At 46.9% G+C, this 26,748-nt stretch overlaps 1 protein-coding gene across 2 annotated transcripts in view; it reads left to right on the top strand.

Moving 5' to 3' along the window:
* The window catches only part of CPXM2 (carboxypeptidase X, M14 family member 2), a 128,372-nt gene extending 105,124 nt beyond the window's left edge, over window positions 1–23,248 (top strand). For both annotated transcript variants that reach the window (XM_004446677.4, XM_058298174.2), the window contains 5 exons: window positions 891–1,070; window positions 7,849–8,146; window positions 12,673–12,812; window positions 13,206–13,305; window positions 22,003–23,248. In XM_004446677.4, the coding sequence (XP_004446734.2) occupies window positions 891–1,070; window positions 7,849–8,146; window positions 12,673–12,812; window positions 13,206–13,305; window positions 22,003–22,259 (975 nt within the window). In that variant the 3' untranslated portion in view covers window positions 22,260–23,248. The remainder of the gene's footprint in view (window positions 1–890; window positions 1,071–7,848; window positions 8,147–12,672; window positions 12,813–13,205; window positions 13,306–22,002) is intronic.
* Window positions 23,249–26,748: the final 3,500 nt, after the last annotated feature.

Genomic DNA, 26,748 nt, shown 5'->3' on the forward strand with positions numbered 1-26,748 from the left:
TGTGTCATCTTCTCTTATGGTGTTTCTGTTTAGCCTTATTTAATATGTGCTGTTGATGCGTTAACGAGCTCATGGTCAGCAGCACTGCAACTTGTGCCCGAGTGGAGCTTTTCTAACGGGTTTTCTCCGTACAGCACGTCACAGCCTACCTGTGCTGAGAAGCGTTAGACAGCACGTGAGCACTCTGCTTGGGCAAGGTCATGTTAAACAGCAAAACCACATACACAGAGTGAAAAAAATGCAAAAAACGTGGCACTAAATACACCACAAAGAGGATGTGTGTTTACCGTGTACGAGCTGAAGCAAGCAGGCAGGGTGTCATCTTTTTGACCTCAGCACGGAATATGCGCTTGAGGCAACTCAAATTTTTCACAACTTATGTAGGTCCCTGAACCGCTGCCAAACTACCACAAATATTGATTTGGGGATTACAAATATATGTTTGTTGAGTAGTCGAATTTGCAAATAATGGGATCTGTGGATGATGAAGATCAACTGCAGCTGGTTAGGGATTTGTGATGCTAAAGAGTGAGGCCCGGGTTTGGGCAGGGCTGCTGGAGGGCTGTGGGCTTTGCAATGACGGGGCGTTAGGTGCATTACTGCGAGGAGGTGCAGGGGAGGAGGGAGGAGTGGAGCAAGGACAGAATATTTTCTGAGCACTGCAGGAGTGATTCTCTGCCTCCCCCTGTGGGGTGATTTGGCTGTATTAGCCATCACCCAACAAATACAGCTTTTGATGGTTTCCTTTGGAAGCCATCTCCAGGCCAAGGGGCATCCAGAGGCTTAGAGACCCAGCCCAAACTGGACATGGAGATGGAGGTGTCTCGTGTTTAGAGAGAAGGGGTAGTCCTGCAGGCGGTGGGTTCTTCACCTTCTGAATTGTCTCTCAGGGCTCAGAGCTGGGAGGCTGGTCCCTGGGGCGCTGGACGCACGACGGGATTGACATCAACAACAACTTTCCCGACTTAAACACGCCCCTCTGGGAAGCAGAGGACCGACCGGGCAGCCCGAGGAAAGTTCCCAATCACTATATTGCGATTCCTGAGTGGTTTCAGTCTGAAAACGCCACGGTGAGTAGAAACGCCCTGTGTGCCGTAGGGCCGTGGAAGGCCGAAGGTAAAACTCGCTGGTATTTGCGGGGCTACAACATTTCAGAACAAGACCAAGTCATTTTTCCCTTTCATGTTTCCGTCAAAAGTAGGGAATGTGCTGGATAACAAGCACCTTTTAAATTCATATCTGGGGAGATTCTTCATAGAAGAGAAATCATTTAATTGTATTTCTTTCTAATCACATAATGCTTCAAAAACAAAACCCTCCATGGAATCCTAGAATCGTGCGTGTTTGTTGTTATTACCGTTATCATCCTCAGTATTCTTAGTTATACTGCTATGAAATCATCTTTAGCTCTCACTGATTGCTTGAGATATCTTATTTTAATAAGTCCCCATAGATTTATTCCATGTAGTCCGTCTCCAGAAACAAAAATAAAGTGGATGAAAAATGTTTTCCCCAAATGTCTTAGGTCTTATTTCATACAATGTGTTGTAGAAGAAATAAATAGTCCTCACGAAATTCGCCATGCCTTTTATTCCTCCTCAGCCCTGTTATCCCTATTCTTTAATCATGTGTCTTTCCAGAGGTCTGCCTTGATTGCTATGCAAGTCATCATCAGGTTCAGCTGCACGTAACCAAAAACTGTAATCACAGTGGCTTAGCCAAGTGGATGTTTACTTCTTCTTTCACATGTATGAATCCTGGGAGCAGATGACACTGGGTCAGCCATGTACAAGCCCCGTGATCACCAGGAAGTCACGATTCATCCCTCTTTCTGCCTCTGCCATGTTAACATGTAACTTCCCTCCTCAAGGACAGCATCTAAGATGCAGTCGGTGCTCCAGCTGTCATGCCTGTGAAGGAAGAGGAGATAAAGGGCAAGAACACGTCCTCCTCTCAGATAACAGGCCTTCCTCGAATGTCTGTACAGCACTTCTGCTTAAATCTCATGGACAGAATTTACTCACACGGTATCAATCCACTGCAGCACAGGCTGGGGTTTGCTGTGTTTTAGGCAAGTACATTTCAACCTCAAAAAGAATTGCATTTTGAGGATTCAAGGGAGGACAGATAGAGAGTGGCAGCTCTCCTGCTCTACCTTAGAGCTTCAGCCTACAGCAAGGGTTGTCTCCACTCATTGGACAAGGACCAGCTGTAGTCACTTTGTTGAGTGAAATCACACTGGGTATAATCCCGCCTTCCAGAAGCTCCCAGTTAAGGGATGTAAATAGTCAGCATAGGCAATGGCAATATCCCGTTGGGTTAGTTAGGATGCCCAAGGTCATCTTAGTGGGGATGAGGAATTTGGGGAGCTCTTGAGTCTTCTGAATCCTTTCTCATGTTTCCTAATTCCAGTATACAGAATCCCTCTCTCTCGAGTTTGTCCTAATGACTCCTGGCCAAGCTGGGAATCCAAGTGATGTCATAACTTGGCAATCCTTGGCTCAAAATCTGAATTTGGATGTCAGTTTTGTTAGCCCTGCAGCTATAAGAGATTAGTAGTTATTTTAGTACAGTCATGTAAAGTTCTTAGAGTTTATATTAGCCTTTGCTTTGAGGCTAGAATTTAGAATTTTGAGCTTGTTGTTATCTAGAAATATAGGGAGATTTACACAAATATATCATCACAGTGGGAGGTGCCAAACACCTTTCAATTATGGAGAGGTTAGATGAAAAATCAGCAAAGAGAAAGAAGATTTGAATAACAAAACTAACAGGCTTGACACAAGGGATTTATGACAATTCTACATCCAATAATTAGAGAATATATATTCTTCTCAAGAACGCTTGGAATATTTTATTAATATATCATGCACTGGACTGAAAAAGAATTCTCAACAAATTTCAGAGAATGGGAGTCATATAGACCATGGCCTCTCACCACCATAAAATTAAACTGGAAGGCAGTGCTAAGAAGATAAAATTGAAACATCACCATGTGTTTAGAAACTTTTTAAACACTTTGTATGACAAGTCAAAAAAGATGATACCAGCAACTAAAAAAATTATTAGATCTGAAAGATAACAAACAAATTACATGTCAAAATGTGTGACATATGGCAATAATAATGCCTTACAGAAATGTATAATTTTTATGAATTATGTTGCTAAATATAAAAGGCTAAAAATGATAGTAAAAGAATAAAAATGGTAGTAAAAGATAATAAAAAGGCTAAAAAATAGTAAAAAAATGATAGTAAAAGAAAGGCTGGGATTCTAAAAAAAATAAAATAAGAACAGAAGTCAATAGAAAAGACACAATATGAAGTAATTTGCAGAAATAAGCATTTGATAAAATTTAACAACCATTCACAATGAAATCACTTAGTAAACTAGAATATACTAGTGTTCTTCCATGTAAAATTTAGAGTCAACTTATTAGTTTCCAAAAAAAATAAAAAATAATAACCAAAAAACAAAAACAAAATCCTGTTGCAATTTTGATTGGAATTTTATTAATCCACTTTGGGTGATCCATATTACAACGATTGTACTAAAACTTAGATCACAACTTTATGATGTTATGTATTCCTTTCCATGAACATGGGATAGGTCTCCATTTTTTAAGAATTTCTTCATTGTTCTTTGTATAATATAATTGCTTTTGTGTACAGGTCTTGCACATTTTTTTATTAAATTTATTCCTTGGTCAAGAATGATGAGGACATTTTTAAGGAATAAAGAGGGGGACTTGTCTCTTCAAACACAGAGACATACTAATGTTATAGCAATGATGATGGTGTGGGTTGGCACAGAAATGGACAAATGGATTTGTGGAACAGAACAGAGTCCAGAGCAGATTCACACGATAGGATTTTTTTTTAAAAACAGAGTTTCTTAAGTTTTATTCTTCATACATCAATCTAAACTCAATTGTGTATGAAACAATTTGGAAACCTGTTCCCTAATAGAAATAGTCATCTTTACTGTGACACTTTATAAAGTTCATTTTGAAATGTTCATTCAAATGAATTCTAGAGCAATTTTATGGGCATAATAATAAAATCACAATATATAAAGCAAAATTAAGAGAATTAAAATGAGATATGGGAAAACAATACTATAATTAAATATTTTTAAGGAATAGCTTTGTGTCTTGGTTTGTCATTTGTGGACCCCAGAATGTTATGTTCTTTAACCCATTCTTGTGCCTATAAATGCAGTATTGGTGGAGACTTTTTTTATTATTAATCATATATTTTTATTGTCTTTTTAAAAATAGATAAATAGATCACATAAAATGTTACATTAAAAAACATAAGAGATTCCCTTATACCCAACTCCCCACCCCACCCCCCACTCCTCCCACATCAACATCTCCTTTCATCAGTACGGCACATTCACTGCATTTGGTGAATACACCTGGAGCACTGCCACACCACATGGACCATAGTTTACATTGTAGTTCACACTCTCCCCCAGTCCATCCAGTGGGTTATGGAAGGATAAACAATGTTCTGCATCTGTCCCTGCAGTATCACTTAGGACAACTCCAAGTCCTGAAAATGCCCCATATCACATCTCTTCCTCCCTCTCCCTACCCTCAGCAACCCCTGTGGCCACTGTCTCCAGATCAATGATACAATTTCTTCCATTACTAGAGTCACAACAGTTCTATAGTAGAACACCAGCAAGTCCACTCCAATCCATATTATATTCCTCCATCTTGTGGACCTGGGATGGTTATTCCACTCCACCTCTAAATCGAGAGGGGACTTAGATCCCACGTGGCTGATGGATGTGATTCTCCTGCTTGCAGTGTAGACACTCTCGGATTCCCTGGTGTGGTAGTTGACCATTCTTACCTCCCTGTCAGGTGACCTGGGTAAGTCCAACAAACCGGAGAGTAGGTGTTGCAACTCTGCTGAGGCTCAGGGCTTGGCTGGCACATGGACAGTCCAGAGATTCAAGTCTCCTGAGCATACACAAACACAGCTCCAATCACAGGTTCAGTAAAAGTGATAGAAGAGGCATGTGTAGAGAGGTCATATCTGAGTCCAACTCCAGCACAAATTCCAAAGTAGGGCCCCTGGCAAGGCAGTGAACTCCAGAGCCATCTGTCATGACCATAGAACCTGTGTGTCTCCATAGCCCTCAGGAGCACCAGTACCTGGGATTGTATCTACTTTGGCTGTCTCTGGGATCCTGCTGAGACGTGCATAAGCGCGACCCCTCTGATGACCTCCTGACTCATTTTGAAATCTCAGTCCATGATAGGATTTTGATATCTTCCAAGTACTGGGGAAAGAATGAACTGCCTAAACTAGAAACGATGAATAAACTGAAGATGGGCCCCTGCCTTTATACCACACATATGCACAATAGATTAAGAAGTTAAATATAAAAAGAAGAACTTCAGAACATAAGGATGTAAAGGATTAGCTTTTAAGATAAGGAAAGCTATTTTAAACAAAATGTAAACAGCATTCATCATAAAATGTAAGACTAGTAAATTCAACAATATCAAAATAAGAAAGCCTGGTCATCAAAAGATTTAAAAAACTTCAGTGGCTACAATCTGGGGAAAGTTATTTGCAAATTATATAACTGAGAAATAAAGTTGAAAATAGAGACCAATAAACAAGAAAATATGAACAACTCAGTATAATAATGGGTGAAAGATATGACAAGGCAATTCATGGAAGATGAAACATAGTTAATAAACATTGTAAGATGTTCAACCTCACCAGTATTAAGGAGATATGTGTACATGAGAAAACCCATTTGACTGGCAAAATTAAGAAGCCTGAAAATACCCAAGTGTTGGTGAGGATATGGGTCAGGGACCTCTTAGACTTTGTAGGTGGGCATGGAAATTAGCTCAAGGGCTTTGGAAAATAGTTCAGTTACCTTGTAAAGTGAAATATTTATCTATTTTATGACTCTGCACTTCCACTCCTGGTTATCTGTGCAAGATAAATTTCAGTACTTGAGTTTCAGAGAAAACACAAAGTTCAAAGCAACACTGTTTATTATAACAAAAAATTGCAAATACCCTATTTACCCATCATCATGAGAGCAGATAAAATAAATGATGAGATATTCATATTGCAATGAAAAAGACTGAACTATTCCGATGTGTCAGTGCAGACCAATTTTAGGAACAAAATTGAATAGGGAAAAAATGCAGAAGGGAACAGTTGGTATGATTCCCCCATTCTTTTCTTAGATCAAAAGCAAGTAAAAGTAAATGATGTGTTTTTCGACAGACACTATTAGATGGCCGATCCACAGCTGTTTATTGTATTTAAGTGTATAACTGATGGGGGCCAAGCATGGCTCAGGAATGATGCGTGGCATGAACTAAGGACTATGATCAGTCCAGTCCAGGGTCTCTGAGTATTTAAAAGACAAAATAAAACACTTAATGAATCCTAGCAAATCAATTTCATTCCTTAATTTTCTGTACAGCACAGTTAAACCATTTCCAATGTTCATTTCTTTTCCATTATCCATTTTATTATTCTGAAATGATCTTCATAGGGATCAGTAATTTATGATAAATATTTGATTCATTGAGAATTATTTAATCATATCACACTTTTCCAATTTTCGCTTCAAAATTGTAGGCTTTATTTCTCTTTAAAAAACAAACTTTTATGTTACTAAACGGAAGACATATACAAAATTAGAAAGTGATCAAGGTCCTGCCTCTGCTTCACTGCTCATCAATTAATAGTTCATTTATGCCTTCACCTGGTTTCCCTCCTCCCCCAGATTATCTGAAGCAAATGTCAGGCATCACATTTCATCTCTGAATATTTTAGTAGGTAATTCTAAATTATAGGACTCCTTATTAAAACTATAATCTAGTATCATTTTCATATCAAAGTAAAGTATTTCTTAATATTAATATTATAAAATATCGAGTCAGTGTTCACTTTTCCCCTATTATCATTGTTTTTTTGTTTACATTGTGCTTAATCAGAATTCAAACACATTCCTTTTGACTGATTTATAAGTTTTTAAAGTTTCTTATATACTATAGGTCCCCCCTCTATTACTTCCTCTTTTTTCCTTGCTGTTTGTTTTTGTTTAAGGAAAGCAAAAGCTAAGTTGCTTGTCTCGTAGCATTTTCCACTGTCTGGATGCTGTTGATTGCATCCTTGTGATGACATGTCACATATTCCTCCATATTTCCTCTAAATTGTCAGTTAGATTTAGACTAGAATTAACTAGATAGATCACAGGTCAGCGAATAGACCAATAGGCCAAGACTTGTTCCTGTAAGTGCTTTATTAGCACTCAGCCACACATTCATTTGCATAATGTCGAGGGTGCTTCTCTGCCACAATGGCAGTGTTGAATGGTTACAACAAATACCTTATGACCTGCAAAACTTAAAACATTTACTGCATGGTCCTTTACAGAAAAATATTTGCTGACCCCTGCGCTAGTGTTCAAGTTCAGGGTAGACAATTTTTGAGGTGTGGGATCTTGCAGCGGTAAGTGCTTTACGTCTGGTTCTTTCTTTTCTGGTGCCATTTGCAGCTATTGATGGACATGTTTAAACTATTAATTCACTGGCATTTCAAAATGGTGACATTCTAATTCCATCATTTCCTCTGTTTATTAGCTGGACTGTTCCTATAAACAGAAGGATTTCCCTCTTGTAATCCATTATTTCCACAAAGTCCCATTTTTCCAGGATAGATTTTTGCATCCTCCGTCTTTTAAGGTAGTTCTGTAAAGGAGTTGCTTTTCCAAATATTCCCTGTTTTGAAAGCTGGGGAGACAGGGGCACTTGCTCCTTATTTGTCAAAGTGCATTTCCGATGTGAAATGTTGACAGGTGGCTGTAGAGACCCGAGCGGTCATCGCCTGGATGGAGAAGATCCCCTTCGTGCTGGGCGGGAACCTGCAGGGCGGCGAGCTGGTGGTGGCGTACCCCTACGACATGGTGCGGTCGCCGTGGAAGACGCAGGAGCCCACCCCGACGCCCGACGACCACGTGTTCCGCTGGCTGGCCTACTCCTACGCCTCCACGCACCGCCTCATGACGGACGCCCGCAGGAGGGTGTGCCACACGGAAGACTTTCAGAAAGAAGACGGCACCGTCAACGGGGCTTCTTGGCACACTGTGGCGGGAAGTAAGTCTCCATTGGTCCCGCTCGCGCCCGGGGGCCACATGGCAAGGGTGGCTGGGCAGGGAGGAGCCTCCACCCCTGTGAGCGTTGTAAGTTTATTATTGCTAAGACTACTGGAGTTGAGTGTTTACAACATGCTAAAGTGCTCTTTCCTCCTTACAGCAGACTTAGGGGTGGGTATGACTTTAGAAAGGCAGTATCTGAGGTTTAGAGCCCAGAAGGGCTCTCCTAAGTAAGAAAGGGGCAGAGCTGGGCTCTGTTTGACTCAGCAGGCTGCTCTTGGCCACTGAGCTCTTTTAGGATCAGAGAGGGTTAAATTGGACTCTGGAAACAATTGGGCCCCAAAGCAAACCCAGCAGAGAGCAGAGCATTGGAGCTGCTGCTGATGCCAGACTCTTCACCTGGAGGCGTAAGATTTGGGGGGATCTGCCGTACACTAAGCCCACGGAGGTGTCAGATTTGGGGGGATGTGTGCACTAAGCCCATGGCCCCTGAACCCAGCTGTGAGGTGACTCAGAACTGCAGGTGTGTCCTGCCAGGGAGACCATTTCACAGGTAGCCCTGCCCAGCAGGTGGGCCTCTGGTTGGTACCTGCAGCATCTGGTCAGAGCCCTGTTGGTCCTTGCATGCATGTGGCACAGTGAGCATCCATTGCAGACTTGAGGAATTCCTTCTCAGCAGGCAGAGAAGACCCCAAGGTCCCAAGTAGAGGAGAAGCGCTTGGCTTCCTGTCTCAGGGCTGTCCCCAGCTGAGGGCTCCTTCTCTGCACTGGGATCCCAAGACCCCAGGGACAAGCTCAAGTGCTTATTTTCTTGACTTTGTGAGTGTCGGTCGAACTGATGATGAATTTGAAAAATATTCCCCATCAGATAGGGGAATATTCCCCATCAAGTCCCACCTGTCATTTAGCTGCTATGTGACCCTGGACAATTTACTTTACCTCTCTGAAGCTCCATTTTTTCCTATTTGTAAAGTGGACCTGCTGTTGATGATGATGACGATGATGAATTCTCTCTCGAGGATTGTTGTGGGGATCACATGAGTGAGGGATGGGTGTGTTCAATGTCTGGCTTATCAGAAACAGTTGGATTAGTTCCCATCTCTGGCCTTCTCCCCTCTTTCAGTGGCTGCTGACCCGCCAACCTCTTTTATGAGCTTCTCTTACTCTGTTTCACTAACCAGCTTCAATGTTCTTTTACTTTGCTAGAGCGTCAGCCTTCACATATTTTTCAAGTACATTTCCACTCTTGAGAAAAGAAGAAAAGTAGTAAAAAGATTTGCTTCCATGGTCATTTCAAAACATGTACAGAAAGCATACCATTTCTTTGTGGCTTCTTTACCAGTGCATATCAAAAAGAGGCATTTTATTTATCTCTATCATGAGTTTGCTCTTTAAGAGACTTTTAAAAATGCAAATCCCTGCCTCTCAAAAAAATATCCTAATGACAAAAAGCATTCTTACCTTTAAATTTTAGCAATGGGGATGCAGATTTGGCTCATTGGATAGAGCATCCGCCTACCACATGGGAGGTCCAGGGTTCAAACCCAGGGCCTCCTGACCCGTGTAGTGAGCTGGCCCACATGCAGTGTTGATGCACGCAAGGAGTGCCCTGTCACACAGGGATGTTCCCCTCGTAGGGGAGCCCCACGTGCAAGGAGTGCACCCTGCAAGGAGAGCCGCCCAGCGCGAAAGAAAGTGCAGCCTGCCCAGGAGAGGCGCCACACACACAGAGAGCTGACACAGCAAGATGACGCAACCAAAAAAGACACAGGTTCCCGGTGCTGCTGACAAGAATACAAGCAGACACAGAAGAACACACAACGAATGGACACAGAGAGCAGACAACTGGGGGATGGGGGAGGAAGGGGAGAGAAATTTAAAAAAAAATTTTAGCCATGATACCTAAAAAAATCTTGAAGTGAAATATCTCAGTTTATTTTCTAAGACTGCCGGGACTCAATTGGACACACACAGCTGGAGCCATCAATGTCAGGCCAATAGAAACATCTTTGCAAGTCGCTGCCACTTGATGGCATGGGCAGCATTTGATTCTTTTCTATCAATTATATTTTCCATTATTTCAGGGACTTTGTGCAGAGCCATATGTGGTGGCTCGAGTCTTTTTAATCATTCTCCTCCCTGGTGGTGTAATGAAGCCTGCAGACTCATTTCTCTGTCTATTAATGAAATGTGGTCTAGTTTCCTCCCCTCCCCCTCCACAGCCTTCCCACTTGTTCAGTTAATTCCTCGCTCAGGCGCAGTGCACCGGCAGGCGTTAGTTAACGGAGAGTGGTGCACTTTAGAGCAAGGCCCAATACATTAGAAATTTTTCGTCATTTGGAGTGTGTGTAGTCCAATGTGACGTTGCCCCCTCTTTGCTCTTTGGCTGCAAGCCCGTGTCCTCCCTGCCACCGTCGAGACAGGCGTTGTGATAGCATCGGGCACACGGGCCTTGAAGAAATGCATGTCAGGGAGTGGATGCAGCTCAGTGGTTGAGCACCTGCTTCCCATGCATGAGGTCCTGGGTTCAACCCCAGTACCTCCTAAAAAAAAAGAAATGCATGTGTCAGTGTTTGAGGTTGCAGTGCATGACATGAGAAGGGCTCCATGCAAAGAGAGGACCCAAAGAATCCCTCACCATCCCAGCCAGCCCGAGGGCTTGTAAAGAATTATCTGGAACACGTCGCAGCTCCTTGTCAATGTTTCGCGCCCAAAGCCTTTCCCTGGCAAACTACTCTTGGCAACGTGACAAACTCCAAAGAGCTGGAAATCCGTGTTGAAGATGATACAGCCTGTGCTTTCCCACCATTCTTCTGGTTCCTCATCACTTCGCCAAACCATCTTACTGCCCCACCAGCGCCCGTAGTGCTTTAAGGACACACACGGCAACCGCAGGCCCACTTCTGAGTTTGTGGCGAGCACATTTAGCTCAGTACTCCCAAGGCCTGAGAAGCTGGCAAGGATGGTAATTTTATGTGCAAAGAGGAGTCGAGCCTGTTCCAGGATGCCCAGGTCTGGGTAAACTCATGGACGCCGTTGTCCCCTGGCCTCCTTTGTCTTCTAAGCGTCTGTACTCTGGGCTTGACTGGATGAACTGATGCGGCCTTTTGCCCAGCACCCTTCATTGTGACCCTCCTCCACCAGCCCGGGGCCCCTGCGTAGGCTTCTGTCCCAGCCTCTCGTCCACTGCTCTGACCGCTCCTTGGTGTGTGGAACGTGATTAAAGGCCTGTCTCCAGCCACATGTGGATGGCCTAATTGAGAGCCGGGCGGAGGGGGTGGCCACATACTGTACACCACTGGGCCTCTGGCCGCAGCCGTCAGGCAGCAGGTTCTTAACAGAGTTGCTCTTTTCACCCCAAAGCCCCAGTTGAGGAGCAGACATTGATGCTGGGGTGTGGTGGTGAGCTCCTCGCAAGTGGGCGGCCTTCTGAGGCCCCGGTGAGGCCTGTGTCCCAGTAAGGACCAGGTTGGCTGGAAATCAGAAGAACCAAAAATGCGTGTTGACGCTTAGGCGGGCGTGCGCTTCTCCTCGGGCACCTCGGTCCCGGCCTCCCCGGCCTCTGCTTCCTGCAGCGCTGAGCCTCGAGTCCACAGAGGGCTTGGTGGGGCACCCGGGTGACTGCTCTCTGGCAATCCTGCAAACACGCCCACAGCCGGTCCTTGCTCCTCCTCCTCCTCTCCAAAATGTAAAAAGTAAACGTTGGGAACAAAGCCATGGGCACGTTACGTCCCGTTAACAAGTGTGGGGTACCAGCACGTGTGCAGCCGGTGCTTCCCCCCGCTGTGGTCGAGCTAGGAAGCGGAAGGTTTCCCTGCTCCCTGGCTGTATGGGTGCATACGTTTGCCACGCAGTCTAAAGCAGATTCGTTCTGGCTGTAGATAAAAGAGGAGACATGACCTCACCCAGACCTGGACTCAAATCCGGATTCCGGCCCAGTCCTGATTCGTGATCCTAGATGCGTTTCTTACTGTTCTCGACCTCGAATTTTCTTATTTGTACAATTGTGTTGTAACTCTGCTGGGTTTGTGGTGAAGCCTGGATGCCAAGTGCTTTGGACACATCCTGGCTTATGTCAAGCCCTCACTAAAGGATGGTATGCAGAGGTGTTTTTATGAATTATAATTAAACAGCTATAGTTGAGCTCATCATAACTACATAGAAAAATTGAATTAAATACTTGAAATTCATAGTGTGAATCTATCCTTTCAGTCTAAAAGTAGTGTGTTAAACTGAGCTTAATGAAATAAAAACTACTTTATCTAAAAGGCACGTACTTCTCTCCTCCTTTTTCCACCAATGTCCTTGTATGTGACTGTCTTCAGGAACCTTCTAGGCTGGATCCTCTCTCCTTCACTCCCTCCCCCAGCATACCCACCTTTGCTCTACTGTCAACTTTGTCTGCAGTCAATTCTGGAGAGTGCTTTGTTGAAATAAAGTCTTCTGAATAGTGTCCGGGAGCTCTGCTCCCTCCGCGGCGCCACCTTGAGCGTGGTTTAGGTAAAGCGCCGTCCCGTTGCTTGGCAGGTCTGAACGATTTCAGCTACCTTCACACAAACTGCTTTGAACTGTCCATCTACGTGGGCTGTGACAAATACCCGCACGAGAGCGAGCTGCCCGAGGAATGGGAGAATAATCGGGAATCCCTCATCGTGTTCATGGAACAGGTAGGGGTGGGCAGAAGGCTGGGACGGGGGTGAGCCCAGGAACGATGCCATTTGGTGGCTGGAAGCCTGTGGCCGTCCAAGAGGCACCTCGGACCTCGGCCATCCTCCTGGGCCAACCGCACGAGTGTTGAAAGAGACAGTTGTTTGATTATACCAAGGAGGTGGGCACGATAAATGTTGACGGTGCCCGCCGGCTTATGCAGGTGAAGCTAGTCCCGGGGTTCTCAGTGGCTGCTCTGTGGCTGGGGGTGATAGCTAGTGAACCTGGGGTCCTTGTTGGAAATAGAGCCGACCCCCAGGCCCCAGCTGGGCTCTCAGAGTCGCAGCTGCAGAGGGTGAGGGTGACCTACCTGGAACCGTTTAAACTAGTTTCTCCCCGTGTTTGCCGAGCAGGTTCATCGTGGCATCAAAGGCCTCGTGAGGGATTCACTCGGGAAAGGAATTCCCAACGCCATTATCTCCATAGAAGGCATTAACCATGACATCCGAACAGGTAATTGTGAATGAATACAAATGTTTTCTCAACAAGAAATATCCACTTTCTTGAAATGTTTGACTTGGGTTAAAACTGGGAATTGATGCCAGCAACTTCAGCAGAATCAAATTGGCCTCTTTCCTCTGATTTTCCACAGAGGTCCTTGAAAGCAAAGTTTTCAACCTGCGCTTTCTGGCTTCTCTCCGTCCCCTCCCTGGGACGGGCATGGGATAGTTGATCAACTTCTGAGTGCACGGGTGGTTTCCAGAGGCTGAGGAGGCGAGGAGGGGCCGCTCTTTCTACGGTGTTATCTGTGCAGGCGTCTCAGCTCCCAGACCAGGCAGAAGGTGGCTGTGCCAGGAATGTTCTGGGGGTCACAGAGGGTGGAAGGAAGGCCTTTGCCCAGAAGAGGCAAAGGGGTGGCAAGGCAGGGGTGTGCTGCAGGGCAGCAGTCGTGGCTCCCAAAGGCCCCTCTCACTTCTAACACACACTGACACATTGACATTTACTGTGCTGCTTGTTTGTTTCTGCCCGCCGCCCCCCTTGCTGCGAGGGCAGGGATCTTTTCATTGCAGTATGTTTTGGTTTGCCACAGACTGCCATTGCAAAAATACCAGAAATGAGCTGGTTTTTATAATGGGAATTTTTCTTTTACGATTTATTTATTTATTTTCCCGCTTCCCCTCCTCCTGCCCTGCTGTTTTTGGTGTCTGTGTTGTCCTCTCTTCTCATTTCCTCTCCTCTAGGATTCACCAGGATTTGATCCTGGAGATCCCTGATGTGGAGAAAGGCTCCCTGTCAATTGCACCACCTCAGTTCCTGGTTTCTCCTGTGCTTCACCTTGACTCTTCCCTTTGTGTCTCTTTTGATACATCATCTTCTTGCGTGTGACTCACTTGCGTGGGCACTGGCTCGCCACGCAGGCACTGGCTCGCCACTGACTCACCCTGTGGGCACTTGCACGGGCACTGGCTTGCCATGTGGGCACGCTTTCTCTTCTTCTTTTTCACCAGGAGGTCCCAGAGATCAAGCTCAGGTCTTCCCATATAGTAGGCAGATGCTCTATCACTTGAGCCACATTTGCTTCCCTATAATGGAAATTTATTAGGGTGAAATCTTAAGAGTTCTGAGGCTGTGGAAATGCCTAAATCAAGGTATCATCAGAGAGGCTGTCTCTCTAAAGGTTGGCTACTGGCGATCCTGGACTCCTGCCCCGTGGCAAGGCAAAATGGCACCTGTCTCTGCCTTCTCCTCAGGCTCACTTCCTCCTCATGCTCAGCTGTGAGCGATCAGGCATAGGGCTCGTCTCTCCCTGGGCCTCTCTCTTCAGCCTCAGGCTGCTCTGCTGAGTCCAGCCTCCAGCCTCTCTGAGCCTCTTGGGATTTTTCTGTCTTTCGCGGCTGTAGGCGATCCTGGGTCCTATCTCACACGGCAGAGTAGAACCTTACAGTGCTCTTTCTCTGTGTGTCTCTGCTTTCAGTCCTCAGTTTATGTAAGACTCCAGTAAAAGGATTAGGACCCACCCTGGGTCCCACAATCAATCAAAAAGTCCTTAGCTGAAGCAGTCTAATCAAAAGCAATCTAATCAAAAGGTCCCACATAAAATAGGTTTACATGCACAGGAATGGATTAGCTTCACACAATTTTATGGGTCAACAAAATCAGGACACTGTATTACAAGCACACTGCTTGGCATTTAAGAGGTGCTCAGTAATTATTTGTTGAACGAATGGATGAATTTGAATGAACGAATGAAAAAATGGACATTACTTGATACTTCCAAGATGACACAGTGAGTGGCTGAGCTTGGTTTAAGCCAAGGCCTCTGATGCCCCATGCAACTCACACCATCATTGAGGAGGAGAAGGGGACTTTTTTTATGCAAACTGTTCACAGGTGTTAACAGTTCCAGTCCTCCCAAAAAGACTGACAAGGAGCTATGGCAGCAGTGATTATCCCATTTGACCTGCAAGGACACAGAGACTCTAGAACATTCAGATGGGGTGAGGCTGGGATCAGCCCTGCCTGTGTGCTCTCCAGTGCCAGGCTGCCTATGGGTGTTCCTGGTATAGCAGGCCAATTACAGTTTAAATGGCTGGCATGAATCTGAAATGCTGCAAAGTAGCAATCAGCCATGGAATACTGTGAATTGCATTCTTACCATTTAGTTACTTGTTTCGTCACACAACTCTATTTTTTGAACATTCCTGTCTCTTGTCTATGAGGCTTTTGTAGTCATGTCTACAAGGTTTCATGCTGTGTATCATGGCATTTGGAACACAGTAGCCCTTTGGGGGCATCCACTCATTCATTCACTTATTCTCGTACTCATTCATTAATTCAACAAATGCAGATTGCACCCCTATGATGGGCAGAGACCGTGCAGAGTGCTGGTGATCATTAAGAAAGGAAGACAGAATTTCTTGAACTTGATTAACAGCACTTAAGGTGGTTCCATAAATGAATATCCTTGTTCATAGGAAATGAAAAGGTCAGTATTAAGTATTCAAGGAGCATGATGTATACAACTTACTCTCAAGTGTTCAGAAAATAGATGGATGGATGGATGAATGGATGAAATGATATGGTCAGTGTCGCAAAATGTTAAAATTGGTGGATCTGGGTATTTGAGTTGGGGAGGGGGTCGGCGATATGGCAGAGTTCTGTATCAGTTTTGCAACTGTCCTGTAGGTTTGAAACAATTTCACAAAAAAAGTTGGAAGATCCTAAAAAAGAAAAAGAAAGAAAGACAGCCTGTTTGATCTGGTTCTTTATAGGACTGGTATTTTAAACGCTGCTCATGAACTGCTTTATAATAAAGTGACTCATAAAATAGCCTGGAACATTCCTTGGACTATTTAGTGCCTTGTATGCAATGTAAGAAAACATGGGGTTTTTAAACTGAGTGGGAGATAAAAAGGCCCTGGGGCCCCATAAACCAAGATGAGAATACTTTGCCTAATGGGCTCTGAATTTCAAGCCCCTGTAATCAAGGAGACAGTTTTGATGGGGAAATGCACTTCTCTCTCCCTTTGTTTTCTCCCCCTATAAATAATTGCCCAGTGTATTCTCACGACAGATGAGTTCCATACTCAGCTCTTGGCGAGGTTCTTTATGTGTTTCAGCATCTTTCAGCGCTTGACGTAAGCTCTGGGTTTGTCTTGATTTCTGTCTGAGGCTTATATGATCTGACAAGCTTTATTTCAGGAGGTATTTGGCATAAAATAAACAGAAATCGTAAATGGAAATCCACCCGGAGGGAAGCTAGTAAGAATGTTTTTTAAATATCCGTGACTACATCAGCTAATACTGGACGCAGAAACCGTGGCCCCGTGATTGTTCTTTGCTCAGTGGCTACTGATCTGACCTGCTCGTTAGTTTCCTCGGGCTGTCACATAGCAAAGTGCCACAAACCGGGTGGCTTAAAGCAATCTATTCTGCAATGGTTCTGGAGCCCAGAAGTACGGAATCAAGGCACCTGCAGGGCCGCAGGAGTGCCCCAGGGGAGGCTCCTCCATGGCCTCCCCCAGCTGCCGGTGCACTTGGGGCGTTCCTGGGCTTGTAGAAGCGTCCCCCCAAGCTCCCCTGTGTTGTCGCCCAGCATTTCCCTGTGTGTCCATCTGCGTCTCTGTTTTCTCTTCTTAAAAGAACACTGGGCATCGGATGACGACCACCCCCATCCAGTGTGACTCATCTTGCTGATGTTTACATCTGGGAAGACCTTGCTTCCCCAGCCGCTGGCGTTCTGAGGGTCTGGGTGTGCAGCATTCCAACCAGCATGCCGGCTCCCGGGGCTGGGCCGCCCCTTCCCTCCAATTGCCCGGCGATGGCCTCAGTGCACTGGCCTCCCGCCGCGGGCTCCGGAACACAGCCCCTGTGGATGCAGACCTGGTGGCCTAGAGGACAGCAACCCAGCGCCTCAGCCCTGAATTCCATAGTGCGGGTGGGTGGGTTTAGGCTTTCCCTGGTGGTCAGGGTGGACGCAGAGGTGAGAAGACCCTCAAGGATACACGCGGGGAATGCCCATCTGGGAGAGTCCAGGGGAGAGGGTGCCCTGCCAGGCGGGGATGAGAATCAGCAAGGCCACGTTACAGGGAAGGAAAGTCCCAGATTCCAGGGCCAGCGCCCCTGGTTCTGGTGCTGTGACGCTAAGCAAATCCCTGGTCATTTCACTCACTCTGTTAATGCCGCCCGTTGAGCACCTGCTCTGCGCAGGCCAGGGGTCCTGCGGGGAACACGACAGGGTGTGGCGCCCAATCTCAGTGCTCCCTAGTGAAGGAAAATTTGAAACGTCATTGCAGATTGTGATCGTGCCAAGAAAGAAATCAACAGGGCGATGAACTAGAAGCAGAGAAGGGAGTGTTTCATGCCGGGCGGTCAAGGCCGCGCCCCTCTCCCAGCCTGAGGCGAGCAGGGAGCAGCTCTGCAGTGCGACAGCCTGGTGGCTGCAAAGGACGAAGTCAAGGAACAAAAGTAAATGCCGTGTGGCTGGACTGCGGTGGGCAAGGGACGAGTGCAATGCCGGGGAGGGGCCAGCAGGGACCCCCACTCAGGAGCTCGTGCGCTGTCACCTGGAGGCAGGGTTTGTTCTGGGCTTTTAGCCCCTGTGGGGAGGGGGGTCGAGGCCTCAGACCCAAAGGACACCATCCCCACCTGCTTATCTGTTTCTTCTCAAGAACAAGGTGATCGTAGCGGGATTTTCTTCAAAGGCTTACCCAGAGGCATAGGACAGCACAGACTGCTTTTTTTTTTTTTTTTTAATTTCTCTCCATTCCCCTCCCCCCCCCAGTTGTCTGCTCTCTGTGTCCATTTACTGCGTGTTCTTCTGTGTCCGCTTGTATTCTTGTCAGCTGCGCCAGGAATCTGTGTCTCTTTTTGTTGCATTATCTGTTGCATCAGCTCTCCGTGTGTGTGGCACCTCTCCTGGGTGGGCTGTGCTTTTTTCACTTGGGGCAGCTCTCCTTGCAGAGCACACTCCTTGCACATGGGACACCCCTATACGGGGGACACCCCTGCGTGGCACGGCACTCCTTGCACGCATCAGCACTGCGCATGGGCCAGCTCACCACACGGGTCAGGAGGCCCTGGTTTTGAACCCTGGACCTCCCAAATGGTAGGTGGACGCTCTATCAGTTGAGCCAAATCCACTTTCCCTGCTTTTAAATGACAAAAAGCGGGTTTCGTGATGGAAACTAAACCAAAGCCTAGCCTTTACACTGAGTTTTCAGAGGCTGAAAGGGAGCTGGCCCAGCTCAGGTGCTGCAGGGCCCAGCGCTGGGAGGGGGTGTGGGCTGGTTGGGGGCCTGCCCCATGGCTGAGCGCCGGGGCCTGGGGAGGCTGGTGGGCAGGGACCGGGCCGCAGGGTTTGGATTTCTCCTGGCCCATGTGGCTGCGCCCCTAGGGCAGTTCAGGTGGGGGCGCCATATGGGCCAGAAGGGTGCTGGCCTCAGAGGACAGGCAGATTGGGGTGGGGTGCAGGACGGGGGCCCTTCTGGGTTTGGGGGAAACAGAGGAGTCACAAGAGGCTCTTCAGGTAAACACTTGAACCATTGAAGAAACCTTCCATAACTATGGATTTGTTTCACACCTTCTCGCTCCCTTGGTGAGAACCTGGTGTCCCTTCCCTGGGGTTTAAAGTGCCCTCGGGGTCACACTCCCACTGCGAGGTCTCCCCTCCAGGAGAGAGCCAGGTGGTGGTGGTGGTGGGGGGTCTTTGCCTTAACTTGCTTCTCGTAGATGTTTGTAGTTGAGACTCAGCTCGGGCATCTTCTCATGCTGGTAAGACGGTTGGTTTCCTGTTGACTCATTTCCCTTCCTCCCATTCGATTTGACTAATACTAACCGAGGTTTTGGGAGATGCACGGTTAAGTGGTGAAGAGTGAGAAGCAGACTCGGCCTACAGCTTAGCTCTGGGGCTAGGGCAGGAACAAGGGGCAGCTCGTGCTCTCCAGGTCAGAAGACTCAGTTGAAAGGACAGGCAAGCAAGAGGACATTTAGCTTGCCTCAGGGACGGGGCTCAATCCCAGTTTGCCCAGGATTTGGGGAGCCCAGACGGATGTCTCGATGAGCTGTGTCATGACGCTCGAACCATCTGATTCCAAGATAAAGGCCACTTGATATGGCTGTGGCCTTATGAGATGCCATGAAATGGGCATTTTATTTCATGGAAACCCTTGCATTTCCACAAAAAGAAGGCATGCAGCTCAGCATTGAAAAACACCAGGAGCCGCCTACTTTCTTTTTTTTTTAATTTTTTTTTAATATTACATTAAAAAAATATGAGGTCCATATACTTCCCACCCCCCTCACACCAGTACTCCCCCCATGGCAACATTTTCCTCCATCATCATGACACACTCATTGCATTTGGTGAATACATCTCTGAGCATCACTGCACCTCATGGTCAATGGTTCACATCATAGCCCACACTCTCCCACAGTCCACACAGTAGGCCATGGGAGGACATACAATGTCCAGTAACTGTCCCTGCAGCACCACCCAGGACAACTCCGAGTCCCAAAAACGCCTCCACATCTCATCTCTTCCTCCCATTCCTCACACCCAGCAGCCACCATGGCCACTTTCTCCACACCAATGCCACATTTTCTTCAATTACTAATCACAATAGTTCATGAATAGAATATCAGGAAGTCCACTCTAATCCATATTCTATTCCTCCATCCTGTGGACCTTGGATTGGTTGTATCCATTCAACATCTATGTCAAGAGGGGGCTTAGATTCCACATGGATGCTGGATGCAATCCTCCTACTTTCAGTTGTAGGCACTCTAGGCTCCATGGTGTGGTGGTTGACCTTCTTCAACTCCATGTTAGCTGAGTAGGGAAGTCCAATAACTCAGAGTGTAGGAGCTGAAGTCTGTTGAGGCTTAGGGCCTGGCTATCATATGGTCAGTCCAGAGATTCAGATCCCCTGGGTATATCTTAAACCCCAGCACCAACTACAATTCTGGTAAAGTAACAGGAAAGGCTTGTGAAAAGAGATCACATCTGAGTCCAGCTCCATCACACAGAAACACAAACTCCAAAGAAGGTCCAACTGACATGGCACTGAACTCCATCTGCCATGACCATAAAACCTGTGGGTCTCTGTAGCCCTCAGAAGAACCAATACTTGGGTTGTATCTACTTTGTCTGTCTCTGGGACGCTGCTGAGGTATGCATAAGGGCAACCCCTCTGATAACCTCCCAGCTCTTTTTCAGAGACTCATAGCCATATAAACTCATTTGTTCTTTCCATTTCCCCCTTGATTTAGGTCAAAAAGCATTTTTAACTGCTGTTATTATATGTAGACAGAGATATTCTGCTGGTCCGAGTTGAACCTTTTATTCAAGGTCATTTTCTAGTTACATCATCAGCTGGTACTCGGTAGTGATCCCTCGGCACCAGGGAGGCTCATCCCCGGGAGTCATGTCCAATGCTGGGGGGAAGGCAATGAATTTACATGCTGAGTTTGGCTTCGAGACTGGACACATTTGAGCAACACGGAAGCTCTCAGGTGATAACTCTTAGGCACACAGCTTCTCAGGCCTTGTTCTTATTTCAGGTGCACAGGTGGAGCCACCTACTTTCATGGGCTTCTCATATCAAGTCACATTTACCTTGTAGCAGGCTGTCTGGAAGTGTAGCAAACAGCTTCCTGCCTCTTTCCTTTTTCATAACCTCTGGTGTCCTCCTGAGCTCACTGCATTGGATGGAGTGTCTCAGATGAGTAAAGATTGCGATGTGAATTTAAAAATCACTCTTCAAAGTACATGACACTAGAAGACTTGCTAAGTGCTCACTGTGTGTCCTTGTGCAGGACGCTTAACCTCTCTGGGCCTCAAGTTGCTCAGAAAAAGAGACGAATCCTATAACCTGGGGGTGTCTGGAGGCTTCAGTGACTCAGGAGCTTGCCACGTGCTTCATCTTCAATGAAAGTCACTGTGATTTCCTTTCTCTCACAGCCTCTCTGTGTCCATGTGCACAAGGGTTATTTAGGACCAGGTTGAAAGCTCCTTGCAAAGCCTGACTGCCGCCTACCACCCTCTCTATTCAATGCAGATCTAGCTTAGAACAAAAGATGGACAAGAGATGCATTAGGTGCTCATTTGGTAATTGACCAGTGGTAAAAGTGTGGGGTGAGGGGGGTTCAGGTATTTGTCATTTGAGTTCTCGAGGCCCCCTCTGCCTTTGGCAGAATCTACCTGTGAAGCCTCTGGCAGGTACCAAGTCTCCCTTGGGCCCCCAAATGAGGGGAGCAAGTCCCAGGGCCTCCTCCACAGTGGCTCAGGCCTCATCCAGTCTCTTCCTTGCCCTGCAAAAATATCATTATTCTGTATTTATAGCCGTACTAAAGGAATGCAGAAAGCCGTGCAACGATGACTGTTTGAGAGGGCATTTTGTGGTCAGGGCGTGAGGCTTAGGAGTTCTCACTTCCTAAGGAAGGGCACATGGTCACAGAAGGAGCATCATGGCATTTCTCCATGTCTGCCCTGTGTGAGAACAATGCTGGGAGCCTCCACCCCAAGGTCCCTTCCATTGAACCATTAGGCAGCTTCCAAAGAGGGCAACATCTTGACTCCCAAAGTGTTTGGAGAATTTCCATCAGCAGAAGCTCAGACTCCACGCTGCCTTCCCGGGGCCCCAGCTGGGGGAAATTGGGATCCATGTTAGAAAGGACATGTTCTGAGTCCCCCTTGCTTTCTTTTAACAGCCAGCGATGGGGATTACTGGCGCCTCCTGAACCCCGGGGAATATGCGGTCACGGCAAAGGCAGAAGGCTTCACTGCATCCACCAAGAACTGTATGGTTGGCTACGACATGGGAGCCACTCGGTGTGACTTCACGCTTGGCAAAACCAACCTGGCCAGGATCAGAGAGATCATGGAGAGGTTTGGGAAGCAGCCCCTTAGCTTGCCAGCCAGGCGGCTGCAGCTGCGGGGGCGCAGGAGACGGCGCCGGCGCGGGTGAGCCTCCCGCCACTTGAGACTCACCTGGACCTGCAAATCAAACCAACCCCCGTAGTAGCCCCATAGCTGATTTGCTCGCTGTTGTTTTCTCTGTAATTCAAGAAGCTCTTGGAGAATACATGCCTTGCCAGGCTGGTCTTGAAGGGTCGGGCTGAAGGCTTAGGATATTTTCTTTCTTTTATTCCCATTTACCCAAATAACTTGGACAGAGCAGCAGAGAAAGGCTGGTAGGAGTCAGAGCACTCGGCATGGGAATGGGAAGAGGAGGGGCTTGTTCGCTCACAGCCTCCTGGCTGCACAGAAGGGGAAATCGCGTGACTGCAAGAGCTCCACGTGCACTTGAAACCTGCTCAGATAAAACCGTAGTGCTCTTGGGGCCCTGCTAACCCCAAAGTAACCATTCGAGATGCTCACAGGCTTTAAGGACAATCGACTCTTTCTGGCCCCAGGACATGCCAAGCCATGGCAAATAAATTCCGCACCCTTTTGACAATAGGCACATTACAAGTGAGCATCAGGAAACCTTTTGAATCAGTTTATTTTGCTTTGCAACAAAGGCTCCTGTTCATAAAAGGAGAGAGAAGCTGAAATAATTCAAGAGTGATTGCTGGGCAGCTGGCATGCATTACAGGCAGGCTCAGTCCACAGAGACCTCCCCCAATTCCCTGCCGGTCTGGTGACCCTGGGACCCCCACCCCAAGGGAGAGAGTCAGGGGTGCCAACCTTCCTAAGGAATCAGGTCATTTAACCTCATTCCCTCTTTGGTCCAGTGGATTGAAAAAGAGCCAGAGGTGGCTGACTGGAAACCTCCCTTCATTCATGGTATTACTCCTTTCATGGAAATGGGCCTCCATAAGCTGGCCTAGCATCAATGTGGGAGTTATTTTTGATGTGTGGAATGCAATTAGGCTAAATGTGATGAAAAACTCTTAGGATAATCTGTGGAGCATTGGCTTTGGAGGGGTTATTAAATTACTGTGCAAGGAAACAGTTATGTCTCACTTTTTATTGATGTTGCTGCTTCATTGACCTTGGAAGAAAGACAAAAAAAAACACAGCAAAAGCCATGCCCACTTCCTGAGCCCTGTCACCTTAGGCCATGCCCACCTCCTCTCTGAGCCCTGTCACCTTAGGCCACGCCCACCTCTCAGCCCAGCCACCTTAGGCCACGCCCACCTATCAGCCCAGCCACCTTAGGCCACGCCTACCTCCCCTCTGAGCCCAGCCACCTTAGGCCACGCCCACCTCCTCTCTGAGCCCAGCCACTTTAGGCCACGCCCACCTCCTCTCTGAGCCCAGCCACCTTAGGCCATGCCCATGTCCTCTCTGAGCCCAGCCACCTTAGGCCACACCCACCTCCCTGAGCCAGCCACCTTAGGCCACGCCCACCTCCCCTCTGAGCCCAGCCACCTTAGGCCACACCCACCTCTCTGAGCCAGCCACCTTAGGCTTAGGGGAGGATGAGTCTCCTGCACCCCACAAAGCTCAGCCCTGAGGCTGACAGCCTTTCTGTTTCCTGCTTCTTCTCAGGAGACACCTGGACTTGGGAAGGATCTTTCTGAGGCTAAGGGATCCACTAGTTGCTCCTGAAGCTGCTAATGAGCATCTTTAGAGGAAAGAGCCTCAGGCAAATTTCTACAGGTTAAATCAGAGGTGGCAAACATTTCCTATAAAGAGTCAGAAAATAAACATTTTCGGCTTTGCAGGCCCAGGGCTGGAGCAGCTACTCTGCTCTGCCACAGTAACCCCAAAGCAGATGAATTGTGGCCATGATCCAATAAAACTTGATTTACAAAAACAGAAGGTGACTGGATTTGGCTTGTAAATTGGGACAGAGTTTTCTGAGACCTGTTCTAATGCAGTGCTCTGCAATAGAACTTTCTATATTAGTGCAAATGTTCTACTCTGTGCTGCCCAATACAGTAGCCCCATGTGGCTACTGCACTCTGGAAATGTGGCTAGTACAATTTAGGAACAGACTTTCTTATATTTCTTAAACTTTAGTTCATTTAAATTTGTTTCAGCAGCCACGCAGCTCTCAATCAAAGCTACCATAGGAAAACCCTACCCTCACAACATTAGATATGGTAGGTGATACTATGAAGCATATAGAAATCATAAACTGCCTCTGCAGTTCACAAGGGTTAGCCATGCCAAGTGCTCTCTGCAGATAGTAGATTTGTCAGGTCCCTGCCATTCCAGACCCAGCATCTTGGTGGCAAGATGACATAGCCTAACGCCCATGTCTAGCTCTGTAATTCACAGTCTTTGGTGCAGAATTCTCAGCCCTCTTTGCAAGGCTAATCATCAGCCCATTAACAGGTGGCTTGGATTGAAGCAGGAGCTCTGAGTTTGAGACTTAGCACTGCCCTTTGGTATGTGGTGTTGGGCCAGCCAGCCTCTCTAGCCTCTCTCCCCCTCACCTGCAAAGCCTGAAACTATTAGCAAGAGCTGGTTAAGTGTGTGATAAAGCCCCAAAGAAGCTCCTTGGCCTGATTCCAGATACTTTCTTGCCATCTTAGATCCCTGTTAGCTTGAAATGGCCCAATAGCAGGGTGGCGTCCTGACCAACTTCATTTTAATTTTCTTTCGGGAAAACTCAGGGAGGTGTAGCTTCCACATCCTCTGCAGTGCAGCAGCATTTCCCATGTCGGAGCCAGCAGCGCATGGGCATTTGCATTACCTAATTTATCACAAGAGCGGACCTGACAGATGAAGAGGATAATGACTCTGCTCAGTGCCCATTAGTTGCTCAGTAATGAGCTCTGTCCCTGCCTCATCCATTTGTCACTATCTGCAAAGAAGACCACTTCCCAGAGCCTCTCCAATCCGCTCTTTGGAACAAGGCTGGGCAATGAAGATCAGCTGAAGTGTTGTTGTGAATCAGCCGTCTGACCTCACCCACCTCAGCTTTATGATCTGGACTCAGCATTATGAGACGTGCAGAAAAACATTCAGTCGAACAAAGTGTTTAATACCCTCATCCTTGGAGCCAGGAGTTCTGGGTCCGAGTTTTGGCCCTGCCAGTTACTCTCTGTGCAACCTTGGGTAAATTATGTACTGTCCGTGCCCGGCACCTGTCACCTGGCATATTGCAAACACTAAGGAGCAGAGCAGCTGCTAATTAAGTTTTTCTTCAGGTCCTACGTATCCGGCACTGGGTAACATCTCTCTTAATTCTCACAACTGCACTTTGAGGTACATATGATGAGTCTTCCCATTTTCCAGAAGAGGAAACTGAGGCTTAGGGCATCTATAGCCCTATGTGTAGCCAGATCACTACTTTCAGTTTTTAAAGGTAAGCACTATGATGGAAGCTGTTGCCTTGACCCATCCCTTGATTTGCTTCTGAAGCCTGCGTTACCTGAGCAAGGAGGGGAGAAAGAGCTGAGCGGAAGAGACCTGCGACTTCAGAAGCGTATTTCCTCGCCCTGTAGAAGTCTTCCTGCAGTGTCAGCTTGCAACGTTTAGTGAATTTTCATTGGCACCCCTGGTCTCCTAAGCGGCTTCCTGTCTCACTCTGACTTGCTCCTCCTTCTCCCCAGTCAGGAGCACATGCTCCTGAGGGGTTGGGGGAGACAGCAAAGGCCAGTGTCCTTAGGATGTCACTGTCCCTCCTCAGCTCTGGGAAGCACATAGATTCTACAACATCAGGATCTGGTTCTGGACCCTCTGCCGGTTCATATAAACACATGGTTTGCACAGAGTTTGAAAAATTACCCGTGGCACCCTCCAGGCCTGCAGAGGAGGGAAGGGTCCCCTGGCCACTGCAGGTCCTGGGGGGCTGGTTCAAGGGGAAAGAGATGAGCCTTTGAGGGCAGGTTTAAGGTTGATGCCAATGCCACCTCATCATCTGAGCGGCTTTGAGCAAGTCGCCTCATTTCTCTATTAGTTTCCCCATCTCTAGTATCGGGGGTAGCAATACCTTCTTTCTACGGGTGTTGTGAGGGTTCAGTTCAATGTTAATGTATTTAAAATGCTAGGAGTCTTCAGGATCCAACTAATCTAGAAACAAAAGCGAGTTATCGTTAGAGAAAAATACACCCACTTTAGAAAAGTTTGGCTCTTCCACAAAATGTTAAGTTACAGAGTTACCATATGACTCAGCCATTCCACTCCTAGCGATATACCCAAGAGAAGTGAAAACATACATCCACACAAAAACTTGTAACGAATGTTCATTGAAGCATTATTCATAATAGCCAGAAAGTGGACACAACCCAATGTCCATATATTGCTGATGGATAAATAAATGTGGTAATAAAAAGAACTAGAAAGAAATGAAGTATGGTACAGACTACAACATGGATGAACCTTGAAACCATTATTTGAAGTGAAAGAAGCCACCACAAAGGACGACGTCCTGTAGGATTTCATCTACATGAACAGTCTGGAATAGGCCAATCTATAGAGACAGAAAGCAGGTTAGTAGTCCCCTAAGGATGGGGAGTTAAGGGGTGATAGCTAAGCGGTGCAGGGTTCCTTTCTGG

Source organism: Dasypus novemcinctus, chromosome 6 (genome assembly GCF_030445035.2).
Source record: "Dasypus novemcinctus isolate mDasNov1 chromosome 6, mDasNov1.1.hap2, whole genome shotgun sequence".
Classification (NCBI taxonomy): domain Eukaryota; kingdom Metazoa; phylum Chordata; class Mammalia; order Cingulata; family Dasypodidae; genus Dasypus; species Dasypus novemcinctus.